At 37.3% G+C, this 16,508-nt stretch overlaps 1 protein-coding gene across 3 annotated transcripts in view; it reads right to left on the bottom strand.

The window, feature by feature from the left end:
* Positions 1–16,508, bottom strand: part of KPNA5 (karyopherin alpha 5 (importin alpha 6)) — a 34,888-nt gene that overhangs the window by 17,219 nt on the left and 1,161 nt on the right. For 2 of the 3 annotated variants that reach the window (XM_004673796.2, XM_012723178.1), the window contains exons 1-5: positions 13,057–13,240; positions 8,755–8,888; positions 4,606–4,707; positions 4,371–4,470; positions 1,294–1,388 (exon numbers count right to left, since the gene is read on the bottom strand). In XM_004673796.2, coding sequence (XP_004673853.1) covers positions 1,294–1,388; positions 4,371–4,470; positions 4,606–4,707; positions 8,755–8,888; positions 13,057–13,060 — 435 coding nt within the window. In that variant the 5' untranslated portion in view covers positions 13,061–13,240. Of the gene's footprint in view, positions 1–1,293; positions 1,389–4,370; positions 4,471–4,605; positions 4,708–8,754; positions 8,889–13,056; positions 13,241–16,508 lie in introns of those variants that run through there. The other variant, XM_012723174.1, reaches the window with a different exon arrangement.

The raw sequence follows: 16,508 nt of genomic DNA, 5'->3' as shown, positions 1-16,508 counted from the left end.
TATTCCTTTGGGTTAGCTTTTTTCTCCTTATTCATTCTGGCAGAATATTTATCTATTTTGCTATTTCAATTATCACTTATGTTATGTGTGATTTCCTGATATATAAAATCTCACCCTGTAATGTTAAGAATATAAAGTGAAGGAAATCTGGAAGATTAATCTTTTTTTAAAAAACAGCAAAATATATGCAAACTGAAAATTTAGTACTAGTACTCAATTATTTGGAAGGCATCATAAAATGTCTCTATAGTATAACTGAGAGCAATGATCTTTAAGATACATTTAACTGGTTGCTTTTTTTTTTTTTTTAAAGATTTATTTATTTGTGCATACATAACTGGGGTACAGGCCAGAGGCTCAGGGGTGGCGAGACCCTTCACCAGAGACAGAGTGGGGAACAGAACAAGCAGACAGACGAAGTACACTGCTGAGGGGAGAAGCGGGCGGGTCAGGAGAGGTCTGCCATGCCATGTGGTCATCTCTAGGGCAGGCGGGAATCGAACTCACGCGGAAGCACTTTAGATTCTCAGTGCTGTGCTTTAGCCCGCTGCACCACCAGAGAGGGCCTAACTGGTTGCTTTTTAAAACAAACTATACTAATATCTTTTTTAAATAAAATAAAATATTTTAAAGAGGAAAAAATTGACATTAAAATTTAATAATTCTAAACAGGGGGAAGTGCACGGGATTATGGTGATGGCACACGGGTGACTTGGTGATGGGAAACCCGCGGGGATTACAATTGAGATGGAAAAAAAATGTACAAAATGGTGTAAAAATAAACTGTTATAAAATAAAAAATAAAAAAAATTAATAATCCTAGTTAAGAGACAAAATAAGTTTACCATTAATAAACATTTCATTTGAGGTTTTTCTTAGACAAAAAAAAAAGCTATTAAAAGTTAATGAATACAAAATTTTTATTGTCAATAGAAATGATTTTTATGTATTTTCCGAAAGCTGTTTTACAAAAAATAACATTTCCTAGAAGAAACAAATAATGCAACTATGACCAAGTCAAAATAGGTGGCATAAACTTTTTTTTTAATAATATAAGAGTTTATTTTTATATCATTTTGTACATTTTATTTTTATCTCAATTGTAATCCTCAAGGCTTTCCCATCACCAAGTCACCCGTGTGCCATCACCATAGTCCCGTGGCATAAACTTTTAATTACCCAGTATTTTACCAAATGTTTCAACTATATTCAGCACTGTAGAAGTTTCACTAGAAACTTCAAACATGTCACTTTTAGGAAGGGACTTTAAAAAAAAAAAACTACAGAACTCACTTGCAAAGTACAATTTTCATTTCTCTCAAGAAATTTCACAAATCTCTGTACAACTCCTGGTTTCTGTATAACTTGATCTATTGGTGGATTAGGTTCTAAAAATTAAAAAAAGAATTAAATTATTACAAAGACACAAAAAAAAAACAATGATCTGTCCCTGTGTCAATTAACAGAACACACAAAATAACTAGGTTCCAGATGGATATATATATATACACAAAAAGATGACAAATTTTCTTAAAATTGCAATGTTAATGCCAAGAAAATTCTTTTTCATCAACCAGAGTAAGAAAAGCTTTAAAAACTTCCTATACAAATATCTAAATTTCTTAAATTGGAGGCTATTTAGGAGGTTACAAACATGAGCATATTTCAATTTCCATGCATAAACACTGGCTGGGAGATAAAGTTCTTTACAATTCCACTCTCAATTTCCAGGGATGCAGTCTTCACTATCAGCTATGAATTGCCTAATTTCTATCAGTCAGGTGAGGTTCTTGTTTAAAGACTTATTTATTCATACAGAACTGGGGTACAGGCCAGAGGTGCAGGGGCGATGAGAGGATTCACTAGAGACAGAGTGGGGAAGCAGAACAGGCAGATCAACAAAGTACACTGTTGAGGGGAGCAGCAGGCGGGTCAGGAGAAGTCTGCCACGCCATGTGGGTCACCTCCAGGGTTGGGATCGAACACTGTTAACATCCACTTGACATTAATTGACAGTTGAACTTGTATCGAAAAGACTTTATATCAATATGGCAATATAAATATGAGTAAACTAGAGGAATATCTGCTTCAAAACTACAAGTAAGCAAGTGTCACCCTCAACAAAAAAGTTTTTGGAGAATAGCCAGTGGTTGATCTACATCCACATATGTAGCCACGACAGGCAAGTAAAGACAGGAGGTTTTGGCAAATAATCATGATCATGACTTAAAATAGAAGAAGTTATAGTTCTAGCTCCAGTTTTAGTCTTAGCTCATTTTCTGTGTTTCATGCAGAAATGAAGTCAGTACAAGAAAAAATCTTTTAACTCCTACTGTATACCCAACCCAGACAAGCAAATCCCACTACCAAAAAATAAAAAAGCAAACAACAAAAATAAAAAAGCATAGACTCTACGAAAAACGATCCAAGGGGAGGTAGAGTAAATGAGAATAAAAATCTTATACCCAACGAACTGGGAGATTGTAGTATGAAGCCACAGTGGCAAAATCTAACTTTTTTTTTTTTTAAGTTTTTATTTATTCATACAGAACTGGGGTATAGGCCAGAGATGCCAAGGGTGGGAGGATTCACCAGAGACAGAGTGGGGAGCAGAACAGGCAGATGGACGAGGTACACTGCTGGGGGGAGCAGCGGGCGGGTCAGGAGAGGTCTGCTGCACCATGTGGTCACTTCCGGGGCAGGCGGGAATAGAGCTCATGTGGAAGTGGCCCAAGCTTCTCAGTGCTGTGCTTTAACCGGCTGCACCACTGGGGAGGGCCCTCTAACATTTTTTTAAACAGAGGTAAATCGAAATAAATTCTATAAATTGATTATAATGAATGTCAAAAAGCAATCTTAGAAGAGAATATAATACAAAACATACCTAAAAATATTGATTCATAAAATAATCCCAATTATAAAAAGCGAACCCTTGGAGTTTTTTCAGGTCAAACTTTTTCTTACCCTTTAAAAACATCTTTTTTTATTTGTTTTTTAAACATCTTGTTTATTTTATCATGATAAAGGATTTCTCCTCTCAAATGTGGTCATCACTGTTTTCCCAGCACTAAAGCACCCACAGTCATCCACTATGGTCCAGTGTGCTGATTGTATATGGATTTCCCAACATTGCTAAACTACTGTAGCTTGGGAGGTAAGGAATGAAAAACAAAAGCTAAACATACATGTGATCTATTATAACAAGAAAGCAGAAACTAATGCCTTGTAATCTATGCTGACCTGAACACGAGATTTCTTCCATTCTTCACATATTACTGTCTCTTTTAGTAATATAAGGCAGTTGGGTCAAGGGCATTTTCAAAATCTTATCAGTTCATATACATACAACTCAATATAATTATACTTATTAATTCTATTAAGAAATACAACATAGAGGCGCCCCCACCCCCACGGTGGGCGGCGGGTTAAAGCACAGCACTGAGAAACTAAAGCCACTTCCGCATGAGTTCGATTCCCGCCTGCCCCGGAGGTGACCACATGGCGAGGCAGACGTCTCCTGACCAGCCCGCTGCTCCCCTCAGCAGTGTACTTCGTCGATCTGCCTATTCTGCTCCCCACTCTGTGTCTGGTGAAGCCTCTCGCAGCCCCTGCGCCTCTGGCCTGTACCCCAGTTCTGTATGCACAAATAAATCTTTAAAAAAAAAAAAGAAATACAACATAGAGTAAGAATTAAAATTTTATTTAGTGAATTTTTATAAAATCAATATAAAATTCAACAAAAAAGAAATAGGCAATTATGAATTACAAAGATGAGTAATAACAGAAAAATAGTCAACCTAAGTACCCCAAAATTGCCAGATAATGAACTGTTATATAAAAATGTAACATTTCATTAAAAAAAATTATTGATAAAAATGAGATAAATACTTGTATAAATTAAAGGTTAGAGAAAAACTAAAAAGCTATTTATTGTCTTTAACCCACAATTTCACCTTTACAAATTTACACCAAAAAAGTTAGAATCCATCTAAGGATTTATGTAACTTTGCTTATAACTAAAAATTAATCATTATAACAAATGTCTCATTGTTATTTTATATTTGTTACTATTATGTTACTTAAAAACATGGCTAGCAATATTTCTAAAAGAATTTTAAAATATTCCCATATATACCTTTGTTTCTTGGTAACCAGACTTAATTTTTATATCTGCTTCTTTAAATTCTTTTGTGTCTGTAAATTTCTACAATAGCATGTTGCTTTGATAATACAATGTTTAAGAAACATTAACTATTACTTAAAATACTTTGTATGGAAAAATGATGACCTAATGGAAAAGAAAACTGACTTAAAATAAAAAAAATAGTAAATAAAACTCTAGAGAATCGTGTAATAGCAACTGTACTTGCCTTTAGAAAGCAGCTTTCTAAATTTCTGTGTTGCTGTAAGTTGTTGTTCAGCATTATTAGAAAAAATCATCTGAACCATATCTGTGGTAATAACTTCTTCCTAAAACATAAAATATAGACATATATAAATATATAATTTGTCATTTGAAAATTTGGCATGAGTAGTGCTTGCTATATCTACTATCTCTAACTTGTTTTTTAAATATAATTTAACGTAAATTTTTATAATTCCTACCTCTGGAATGGGTACGGTGGAACTGACATCTGGATCCTGGATAGGACTTTCTAGCATAGATTCATCATTTCTGGGCAAAGAGACATTTCTGCGTTTGAACAACTGTAGTAAAGAGAAGTGAACATTATACACTGAACTTTCTATAGCAATGAATTTTCATGGAATTATATTTTTTGTTAAATAAAAAAACCAAAAATGTTTTCATTTAAAATATTTCAGTATTTCCCAATCCTTATACCAAGATAACCTAAATTATTTATAAGAAATTAAATTTTCCAGGTTATGTTAGGTCTTGTGCTGCAGACTGCAGGGGTCATTCTTAATCTCAGGTCTTTCATTAATGGTCAAGTCCATAAGTACAGTAAACGTTTACGAATTATAACATAAAAAAGCATGTATAGGGCTCTCCCTGGTGGCATAACGGATTAAAGCATTGCATTATTAAGTTCTCCAAAGCCACTGCAGCACAAGTTCCATCCCCTGCCAGGGAGCTGACCCACATGGCACAGCAGACCTCTCCTGACCAGCCCACTGCTCCCCTCAGCAGTGCACTTTGTCAGTTGGCCTGTTCTGCTCCCCACTCTGTCTCTGGTGAATCATCTCACCCCCATCCCCGCCTCCAGCACCTCTGGCATGTACCCAGTTCTATAATCATAAACAAATCTTTTGAAAAAAAAAAAGGCATATATATACCACTACTGGGCTATAAGTATCCCTAAGAATTTTTCCAGGAAAATTTTACAAAACAAACCTGTCAAAGGAGAGAGAACACATAATATATTAACAGAGTAAAGAAAGATATCATACTAATAAGAAATAGAAAAGAATTCTCAAAAAGATAGCTCTGTACTTATTAATTCAGAAATTAATAAAATTAGACGGAAATAAGAGTGGATAATAAAATTAGAAAATAAGAGAGGAGGAAAGAAACACAGAAAGGTCGCTAAGGGAGATTTAAAGCTATATTTCCTAAATCAAAATTGAGGGGAAAAAATAAACCAGTCCTATCTTTTTGAGACCTACGTACTAATCTTCACATTATACCCAATTCTCTTTCCAAATATTCAAAAGGTTCTTTTTTTGGAGTACTACTATAATACATAGTAGCGACTGTGCTAAATATTACATATGGTGCAGAGGAATTACCATCATAGATATAAAACAGGTCTTTCTTTACTTTTTCATTGTTAGCCCTTTCACACACTTAGCTCAATCTATACTTAATGCAATTTGAAAGAGGAAAAAAACAGTGGAGGAAGGAAATCGGAGTAGAAACAACTGATACAAGAACAAATGACTATACACTAGATCAATGAAACTTAAGTGCTGATTCTTTGAGAATATAATCAAAATAGATAAACATCTAGCTAGGTTACAAAGAGGGAAAAACTGAATAAATTGAGCCAGAAAGGGAAGAGGAGAAATTGTTACAGGTAGCATTCATATACAGAGAATGTTAAGAGGTCATATGCTACCTGTGGTAATTGCAGCAGTTATTATTTTTAGATTCAACCTCCAATTCTCTTATTCCCACCATTTTTGTAGTTACCTCCTTCACTGTAATCTTAAACCCCTAAAAGTTATCCATGAAGTTGAAATCAGCTTCTTCAAAAGTGTTGTCCCAAAATATCCTTGCTCCTCTGTTTCTTCCAAAACACGTGGCTAATATTTTGACATCCTCCCATGAATTACTCATTACTTATTGGCATCTGGAATGGCAATCCCTTCCAGATGCTTCAATTTACTTTGCCAGATCTATGAGAGGAACCAACTATGACACCTATATCCTTACCAAATGCATTTCTTAAATATTAGGACTTGAAAGTCAAAATGACTACTTGATTCATGGGTTGCAGAAACAGATGTTGCAATAGCAGGTAAGAAAGTAGTATTAGTTTCTCTGTACATCTCAATCAGAGTTCTTGGGTGACTAGATACACTGTCAATAAACCAGTAATATACTCAAAGAAGCCCTTTTTCTCTGATCCATAGTTTTTAACAGTGGGCTAACAGTAAACTATGCTGTAACCACATGTGCTGCCACTCAGATGTTGTTCAATTTATAGCCTACAGACAAAACAGAATGAGCAAAATTCTTAAGAGCCCTAGAATTTTCAGATGTTAAAAGTACTGACTTCAACTTAAAGTCACCAACTGCATTAGCTCTTAACCAGAAAGTCAGCCTGTCCTTTGAAGTTTTGAAGACAGGCAATGATTTCCCCTTTCTAACTATGAAAGTACTAAATGACATCTTTCAACAGAAGACTGTTTCATCTACACTGAAAATATTTAGTGCAGCCACTTTGATCAATCAACGGCTAGGTCTTCTGTATAACCTGCTGTAGCTTCTACATCAGTATTTGCGGATATATTTGCCTTATATTTCTGAGATGGCTTCTTTAAGCTTAATGAACTGTTGTGTTAGCTTCAAACTTTTCTTCTGCAATCTCCTCACTTTTCTCAGTGTTCACAGAATTGAAAAGTTACAGCTTTGCTCTGGATCAGGCTTTGGTTTAGGGGATGCTGTGGCCAATTTGGTGTTCTAGCCAAACAGCTAAAACTTTCTCCTTATCAGAGGGTTGTTTCACTTTCTTCTCATTTGTATGTTCATTGAAATAGTTAACATCTTTTAGTAGATTTTCCTTTGCATTAAAAAACATAGCCATGGCCCTCCCTAGTGGCGCAGCGGGTTAAAGCACTGCACTGAGAAGCTAAAGCCACTTCCGCATGAGTTCGATTCCCGCCTGCCCCAGAGGTGACCACATGGCGTGGCAGACCTCTCCTGACCCGCCCGCTGCTCCCCTCAGCAGTGTACTTCGTCGATCTGCCTGTTCTGCTCCCCACTCTGTCTCTGGTGAAGCCTCTCACCACCCCGAGCCTCTGGCCTGTACCCCAGCTCTGTATGCATAAATAAATAAATCTTAAAAAAAAAACAAAAAAAAAACATAGCCAAGTGTTTGGCACTAGAGGCCGAGCTATCTTTCGTCTTTCAGCCTACTTCAGTTTTTGATAGGCCTCCCTCACAGTAGTTTATCATTTCTAGTTTCTAATTAAAAGTGAGAGATGTGCGATTTTTGCTCCCATTTTCACACTTTGAGGTCACTATAGGGTTAATCATTGGTCTAATTACAATAACTCTGGTTCTCAAAATAGGGAAGCCCAGGCAGCTCTTCCTGCCCGCTTGTGCCTATACAAGTGTCTCTTCCTTTCCTATCTCTTTCTAATAAACTTACTTGAAAGAGAGGGAAAGAGACAGAAAGATGTTCACACACATACAACATTCATCAGTTAACTTTGTTATCTTACAGGGGTAAGATTTATAGTCCCCTGACATCATGTAATATCCAAGGTCGCTGCTCACAAGTCACCACAGAAGATAAAATAATAATGAAGAAGTTTAAAATATTACTAGGATTACCAAGTGTGACAGAGACACAAAGGGAGCACATGCAGAGACATGGCTGAACACAGGGCTGTCATTAGCCTTCAATCTGTAAATCACGCAATGCACGTGGAACTCAACAAACCAAGCCCAACATAGAGATATGCACTGTGCATACAGGGTTTGATACCAACTAAGGTTTCAGGTATGCAATAGTAGATGAAACATGTGCTCCAAAGGTACTGAATATCTTGGAGTGAAAAATGTTGACATGTACTCTTTTAAGTGGTTTTTCTAATCCTTATACATAAATCAAACAGAATGCTGAAAGACTTGGTTGATGATACTATCAAAGAAAAAGCATCAGAATTCTATAGTTAATAAACTTAAGTGTTAGAGCTAAGAAAACCACAAAGCAAAAAATGAATAAAAACAATGTTTTAGGGGGGAAATTTTATAATGATAAATAGAAGTGATATAAGTAGGTTGAAAAGTAAAAATATTCGAGCACTGCTATAGAAATAAGATTAACACAAAAGGCTTATCAATGAAATGGAAAAGCCACTTCTGTCAGTGACTAAAAATAAAAATAGCACAGGATTCTGAGTCATGAATTTGTTAATATAAAGAACAAATGTATCTGTAGTCAATACCTTAAAATACCTTTTCAATTAAAATTGTCTGAAAGTTAGCAAAATAAAAATATTTCTAAAATCTGTGTATGATGTTTTTGGGATAAACAGAAATAAATACTTAAAAACACCTACCTGTTCTTCCCTTTTTTGTTTTCTAAGCTGTATTCCTTCTTCTTCTCTTCGCCTACGCATCTCTTGGGGATTTAGAGCTTTATTCTTGTAACTTTTCATTCTATAGTTTTCTTTTCCTGGACTAGCCATGGCATCTTAAGGAAGGAAGAAAACAGATGTTGATAATTCTCAGAATAACACTATATGTTTACTCAGGGCAACAGAATTCAGTCTATCTAGTTAAACAGAGTAACAAATAACATGCTAAAATAACATAGAAGAAAAACATACTCTCATTTCCATATCAAAATTGGACCAAATGACCAGGTACTTTAGGAATAACTGTTAAACAATTAATAGATTTAATTCTAAACCGACTCTAAAACGTACCTTCCTAAATCTGGTATTTTAACCTTTGTGAATGGGATGTATCTTAAAAAAACGCTGTCAGTCAAGAAATAATAATGAAATTGTGTATGGTGGGGAAGGAACTTCTAAATTACAGCAAGATCAAGGTGTCGGAGCATCTTATTTTCAATGGACTGTGGCATTTGATTTTAATGAGCACACATCAAATATTTATTGAGGCCTGGCTTCTTTCATTTACTTATGGCACTGTTTTAAAATCTAAGGACAGAGCCTCCCTGTCCTTAAAAGTGTTAAAGTGCAGCACTATGAAATTACATGCAGCCACTACAGCATGAGTTCAATCCCCAGCCAGGCAACTGACCCACCCAGCGCCGCAGACCTCTCCTGTCTCACCTGCTGCTCCCTACAGCAGTGTATTTCAGTACATCTGCCTGTTCTTCTCTCTAGTGTGTCCGGTGAATCCTCTCACTCCCAACACCTCTGGCCGTACCCTAGTTCTCGTATTCATAAATAAATAAATCTTAAAAAAAAAAAAAAAAACTAAGGCCATGTAGATCAATGACTTGAGTCATGACAACAATACTAACTTTTAGTTCTATAGTATAATTAGTTCTTTTAAAATACAAAGATACGTGTATTTTTTATTTTAATTAGCACTGCAACAAATGTATTTTAAAATAACATTATATAAAAGTATATTTGCAATATCTATTTTATACAAATATTTCTGATGTATGTCATTTTGCTTTTAAAATTAATTACTTTCGGGCCCTCCCTGGTGGCGAAGGGGGCTAAAACACAGCACTAAGAAGCTAAAGCCACTTCCGCATGAGTTTGATTCCCGACTGCCCCGGAGGTGACCAGCAGTGTACTTCGTTGATCTGCCTGTTCTGCTCCCCACTGTGTCTCTGGTGAACCCTCTCACCGCCCTGCACCTCTGGCCTGTACCCCAGTTCTGTATATATAAATAAATAAATCTTTTTAAAAAATTACTTTCTAGAAAGCTTTACTGAAGTAACATTGGTTTATAATATTACATACATTTCACATCATTCCCACCAAAAGTATAGTTTCTGCTCATCTCCATGCAACTGACATCTTTTTTCTTAATCTGCCCATTCCCAAGCATCTTCCCCTCTAATGACCACCATTTTGTTCTCATAATCTAAGAATGTGTTGTTGTTTAATAGCTTGTTCATTTTTTTATTATACATATTGTAGTAAGTGAACTGACTTTCATTCTACACATGTTAAATTTATAGTACTTAGAGTACAAGGTGAGGTTTTGATCTATAGATGATTAAAAATCAGGGTCAGAAGTCAAGAACTGATTGATCATCCAATATCACACAAAGCTATAAAAAAAGATTACCAAAAGGAAAAATTTGAGGATGCTCTCATTTTATTGGGGAAAAAAAGAGCAAAGAAAACTATCAAAAGCAAACCTAAAAGAAATAGGTCAGAGATATAAGAGAATGAGAAAATGAGTGTTTTGAATGACAAGGGAATTCAAAAGATAAAGAAGTATTTAAGGTGTAGGAGCACTGAAACTGGCCACTCAATATATCCAGAAAATATTAAGTATTTGAAGTAAGACAGGTACCATATTGGGCACCCAGATTTGATAAGTAGGTCACTGGTAAAGACAATGAGAGAAATTTCATTAATGGTGGGAAAAAAGGTAGAATGGAATAGGTTGAGGACTTCAAAATGATTTAAGATATACTTTATGCCTTTGAATTTAATGTGTATAATCTAGCAATTAAAATCTTTTTATAATTGACCAAAATCCCTCTTTTAAAATATTTAATAAAGTGATGTCAGCAATGTGTGCACTCTACAAATATGTAACATTACAAAACAGCTTAATCTAGTTTCATTAATAATAATAGACACCCCTTAACTATTTCTTATATGAAAATACTGCCTCACTAATAACAGCTTTGACTTAGAAGAAAAAATATATTCAAAGTTGGTTACAGAGCACAATGGGCTTCAACATTAATTGCTGAATTATGATCAGCAAGTGTAAACTCTTTTTAACAAAATGCAATGTTCACAACAATAAACCTCCTAAAAATATTAATCACCAACAATTAGGCATTTTCAAACTTTTTTGATAACATATCCTATATATACAAAATAAAGTTGCATATTCATTTATTTACATAAATGTAAGAGTATCATAATAAACATTTAGGAGTAGCCTATTAAATAATCCCATAAAAATCTCAAATAGAAATTTTAAAAAAGAGCAAGTTTAAAGGAAAAAAAATATTTTCTTCCAACATGTGACTGAGTTAACTTGTGCTCCCAGCCCCAACATATACACTAGATGCTGCTTCTAAAAAACACTATTCTAGGTGATTTTCATTAAAACCTTTCAATATAAACATTTTGTTGTTGTTGTTGTTGTTGTTTTTTAAAGATTTATTTATTCATATAGAACTGGGGTACAGGCCAGAGATGCGGAGGGTGAGAGGATTCACCAGAGACAGAGTGGGGAGCAGAACAGGCAGATTGACGAAGTACATTGCTGAGGGGAGCAGCGGGCGGGTCAGGAGAGGTCTGCCACGCCATGTGGACTCCTCCGGGGCAGGCGGGAATCAAACTCATGAGGAAGAGGCTTAAGCTTCGTAGTGCAGTGCTTTAACCCGCTGCGCCACCTGGGAGGGCCTCAATATAAACATTTTAACAAAATTCAATATGTATATTGAACAATATATCCAACAACCCATATATCATTTGTTCTTTCTTCTTAAGTGCCACTTCTTGCTCTTTACTTAACAACTGCAACTTCACTGTAGTAGTTTTAAGGGAACGTTAATTGCAAGGAAAATGATTTCTAAAGGTGTCCCACCCAATGGGATTGCTTCATTCTCTGCAAGATAACATGAGACTGTTCCCTCATAGAAATTATTTTAAGTGTAAGAAATATTATTCAAACACTTTAAAGTTACAAAAAAGAATTTTTCTTGTCATGGCTTATTTTTAAAAAGCGTTGAAAACTGTTGAGGCTGAGCAAAAAACTGGAATATGAACTTTTTCTAAGATCTACTAAGGAATTTCTTGTGCCAGTAAAGTCTCCATTTCTCTGGGTGCCTATAAGTGAAATTACAAGATTCTGCACAAAGGAGAAGTGTGCCGACCAGAGCCCCTAACCAAACCAGTAGTATTAAAAAAAAACCAGGGCAGAGTTGCATCCTGTTTACCAATAAGGTACAATTACTGTTGTTAAAAATATGAATCTCTGAGTGCTATAATTAAGAGGCATCAAATCTGTTTTTTTCAGTGTATTCAAAAAGCCCAAGAATAAATGTCAATGTCATATTCCTGGTGTCACTTAGCGTTTCGCAGCTTGCCAATTCTTTCCAGCCTTACGTGTTATCTACAAATCCTCCTTTGATCTTTAAGGGGGGCTGGCAGACTATTTGTATTAGAGAGCAGCGTTTAACCCACGCTGGCGGGCATCAAGGCAGAGCTTATTCAAGGTTCCAGTATCCAGGAGGAGGAAAACAGCAGGCCGAGGTGAGTGCGCGGCTCATTAGGCCCCCAACACCCGACACTGGACACTGAATTTCTAATAAACCGCGGAACCTAGGCTGACTGAGTCCCAGGAGCGAATGGCCACCATGGGCGAAGAACGAGCAACTAGGCGTGAAGCAGAGCGGCCAGGACGAGATCGGCTCCCGAACGCCACTTCCGAAGACCCGCTCTGCAGCCACAGAGGCTCAGGACTCCCCCGCCTCCGCGCCCCCCAGGGACAGGTCCGCTTGCCACGCCTCCGCCACCGCTCGCCCTCTCAGGGCACCTGAGGAAAACCCAGACACAGCCTGGAGCCGAGCCACCTTCACAAGGAAAGGGGTAAATAAAAACAGCGCCCCCTGAACTAGCAGCTCGCAAAGGGACCAAAGCCCAAGCTCCCCCAACCTGGCCTGTGTCACTCCCACTTACCCATTAATGTGGCACAGTCTGGCACCAGAATTCTCAGTCCCTGCTGCGACGTCGGCAGAGGATGATCGCAGTGGGGTCGTCACCCCGCCCCTGGAGTGGAGCGTAGCCACCCGGTTCGCAACTCAAGATGGCGGCCACCTGCGCCCCTTCCCCGAGACCCCGAGTCTCGGCTCCCAGAAGTCCTTGCAAGCGGGTACGGCAGCGGCGGAGGCGGCGGCGGCTGCAGCTCACCTCCCCTGGGGGCGGGGAGAAGCGCGCCCCAGCCCCACCCACCGAGAGGGGCTCTGGCTCCCGCCCCGGGGAACCGCGGGTGCTGGAGAGAGTGGGTTCTCCGCGCCAGAGCGTCTGTGTCCATTCATTCATGCACTCTTAGTCATTCATCCGTCCTTCCCTCCCCCCTTCCCGTTCTTCCTTCCTGCAATCTACAAAGCAGTATTGAGTGAGGGAATTATATCAGATACTTTTTAAAATATTAGAACTACAAAAGTACACAACGGATAAAAATCCCAGCCTCGTAGAGCTGTACAGAGGCTTTTGCCTTCATTAACCTCCTTTATGTCTACTTGTATGCGCTGTTCATTTGTTTCAAACTTTTCTGTTACCATTTATAAGTTTGTAATCTATAGCATTAAAAAGCTAGATTTGTTTACACAGCATAGTCAAAAATATATTGATGGTTTAAGTAAATACTTCCACAAAAATACATATGCGAAATTAATACAATATAGGTAATAGTTTTGTGATCTACCTTGGAATTCAGCAGTCTTGAAAACAAGTGTTTTCTAACAGTAGTGGTAAGTATATAATACACAAAATATATGCCCCATCTCTTGGTCTTTATGTTCTCTTCTGAGAAATTTCTTGATCTTCCCACTTTAAAAAAAAAAAAAAGATTTATTTATTCATACAGAACTGGGGTACAGGCCAGAAGTGTAGGGGAGGTGAGAGGATTCACCAGAGACAGAGCTGGGAGCAGAACAGGCAGATCGACAAAGTACACTGCTAAGGGGAGCAGCGAGCAGGCCAGGAGAGGTCTGCTGCGTCAAGGATGAACTCTCAGTGAAGCAGCCAGCAGAGGCTAGCTTGCAGTGCTGCGGTTTAACCCAGTACCCCACCTGGGAGGGCCTATCTTCCCACTTTCTACCGATTTTTTTAAAATTCTGTTACTGTATTTCAAGGCCAAGTGTCATGTCCTGTTTTTGATTCAGAGATTAACTATCTATTCTTAAAAGATTTATTTATTTATCCATACAGAACTGGGGTACAGGCCAAAGGTGCAGGGGTGGTAAGAGGATTCACCAGAGACAGAGGGGGGAGCAGAACAGGCAGATCTATGAAGTACACTGCTGAGGGGAGCAGTGGTAGAGACAGGAGTGGTCTGCTGTGCCATGTGGGTCACCTCCTGGCCTGCATGAACTCATCCTAAAGCAGTTGCAGCTAGCTTGCTGTGTCCTTATGTGCTGTACCGCCAGGGAGCGCCTTATATATCTTTTTGTGTATCTCTGAAGGTTTAATTCCCTTGTGACTTTTCTTATTCATTTTCTTTGGTTTTTCAAAGTTCACGTTTTTTTCTTTTTGATCATTTCAGTTTTCATTTTTCCTACCACAGACTGTACTCAACTGTAGGGTGTCTTCGGATAGCCAGTTATATTTAAAACTGAGACATTATAGAAAGCTATTGCATGCCATGTGTGCTAGTTGGGGCTTATATGCAGATATATTGTTAGCATCTGTGATACGCTAACTGATAAAATGGGATTTTGGTTTCATTTGGGGGACTTTCTTTAAATCATTTTTTGATTTACCATTCATAAACAAACTATCCAGAGGTACAGCTTCATATGTATATAAGCTTAACTTACTCAACATCAAAGTTCTAGTGCCATCACACTATCAAACGGACCACCTCCAGCTTTTCCTGACATCCTCTACTCCTTTCAGAGTCGCAGAGTTACTTTTTGTAGTGTTTTGCCACTTTGTTTTCTTTGGTTATTAATATTCTACAGATAATTGAAAATATCTGGTAAGTGCCTTTCTTTTTCTGACTTATTTCACATAGTGTAAATGACATGCAATGAACCAGAAACAGGGCCAGTGGAATGAAGAATGAATCTTTGAACTACCTAACTGGTAAGCAAAGACAGAGAGCTTTATTAAAGAAACAGGTCATCTCCTGTCACCAGTAAACAGGCCTAGAAGGTTTATTCAAGAGCATATAAGAGGCAGAAGATCTTCCCAAAGGAGGGATCCAAAAAAAGTGTTGCTGTTAGGTGAAAATCACTTCAGGGTTTTTAATAATAGTGCTCATATTTGGGCCTAGGAGTGATATCAATCATGTAGTTTCTTGATTGGTGGTTTGGGACTTTAGTCCTACTATCCTTTTGATATTGTTTCAAGTGTATCCTCTCCTTATGTATATTCTGTCATTTCCTTCCTGTTATACTTTTCCCAGGTCCCTTTCCCTATCTGTCAAGATCTAACTCCTCATAACCACCTTGAGTTCCATCTGTATTGTCAAAACGGGCAAGATTTCATCTGTTTTAATAGCTTAGTAGTATTCCATTGTGTTTCTATACTACAACTTCTTATGCAGTCATGTGTTGATCATTTAGGTCTTTGCTATCATGAATAGTGCTACTATGAATGTAGAGGTGCATGTATCCTTTCAAATTAGTATTTTCATATTCTTCAAATAAATACCTAAGAGTGGTATTATTGCATTTCTTTTTAAGTTTTGAAAGGAATCTCCATACCGTTTTCTGTAGAAGCTTCAACAGTTTGCATCCTAAGCGACACCAAATGAGAGTTCTTTTGAACAGGGATTTTTTTAAAGCCCTTATTGCTAGGTCTTTTTCTCTTGCAACAGTGCTTTTTCCTGAAGAACTTTCCAATCGGGCATAAATCAGTTATCAGAATGTGATGGGAGAATATGACTAGGAGGCTGATCAGTATTTAGTTTTCCCTATTTCCCATTTTCAGTCCAGCACCTTGACTCCCACCATAAACTGTGATTGTCTAACTTCAGAGCTTCTCTGGTTCATGCTCTTCATAAATCAAACTTGTTACTTTCTGTCTGGATGGGAAAGATGAGTCATTTGGCAATATGAGGAAGAGTTAACTGCTACTTATTCAGGATTTCTGAGTTGTTTCTTAGTTAAGTTCGTTCCTACTCATCCATAATTCTTCCAGCTTTCAAAATTTGTTAGAATCCCTTTAGTGACTTTTTTCTTTTGCTGTCATTTTAGTATATTTTGCAAGCATGAAATATAAATATACATGTTCAAGCTGCTATGTTTAACCACTCACCCTCCAGAATGATTTTTTTAAGTATACTGTATAATATCAAATCATGTCACTCTTCATTCACAAAGTCCTGTTAACACAGTACAAATTCAACAAGGTTCTTCATGATCTGGCCTTTGTCTACAACAATGATCTCATATTGCAACCAT

Source organism: Condylura cristata, unplaced genomic scaffold, assembly GCF_000260355.1.
Source record: "Condylura cristata isolate star-nosed mole 26May11 unplaced genomic scaffold, ConCri1.0 scaffold00001, whole genome shotgun sequence".
In the NCBI taxonomy this organism is placed as follows: domain Eukaryota; kingdom Metazoa; phylum Chordata; class Mammalia; order Eulipotyphla; family Talpidae; genus Condylura; species Condylura cristata.
Note: the sequence above shows the minus strand (reverse complement) of the source record. Positions and strands in the feature narration are given on the sequence as shown.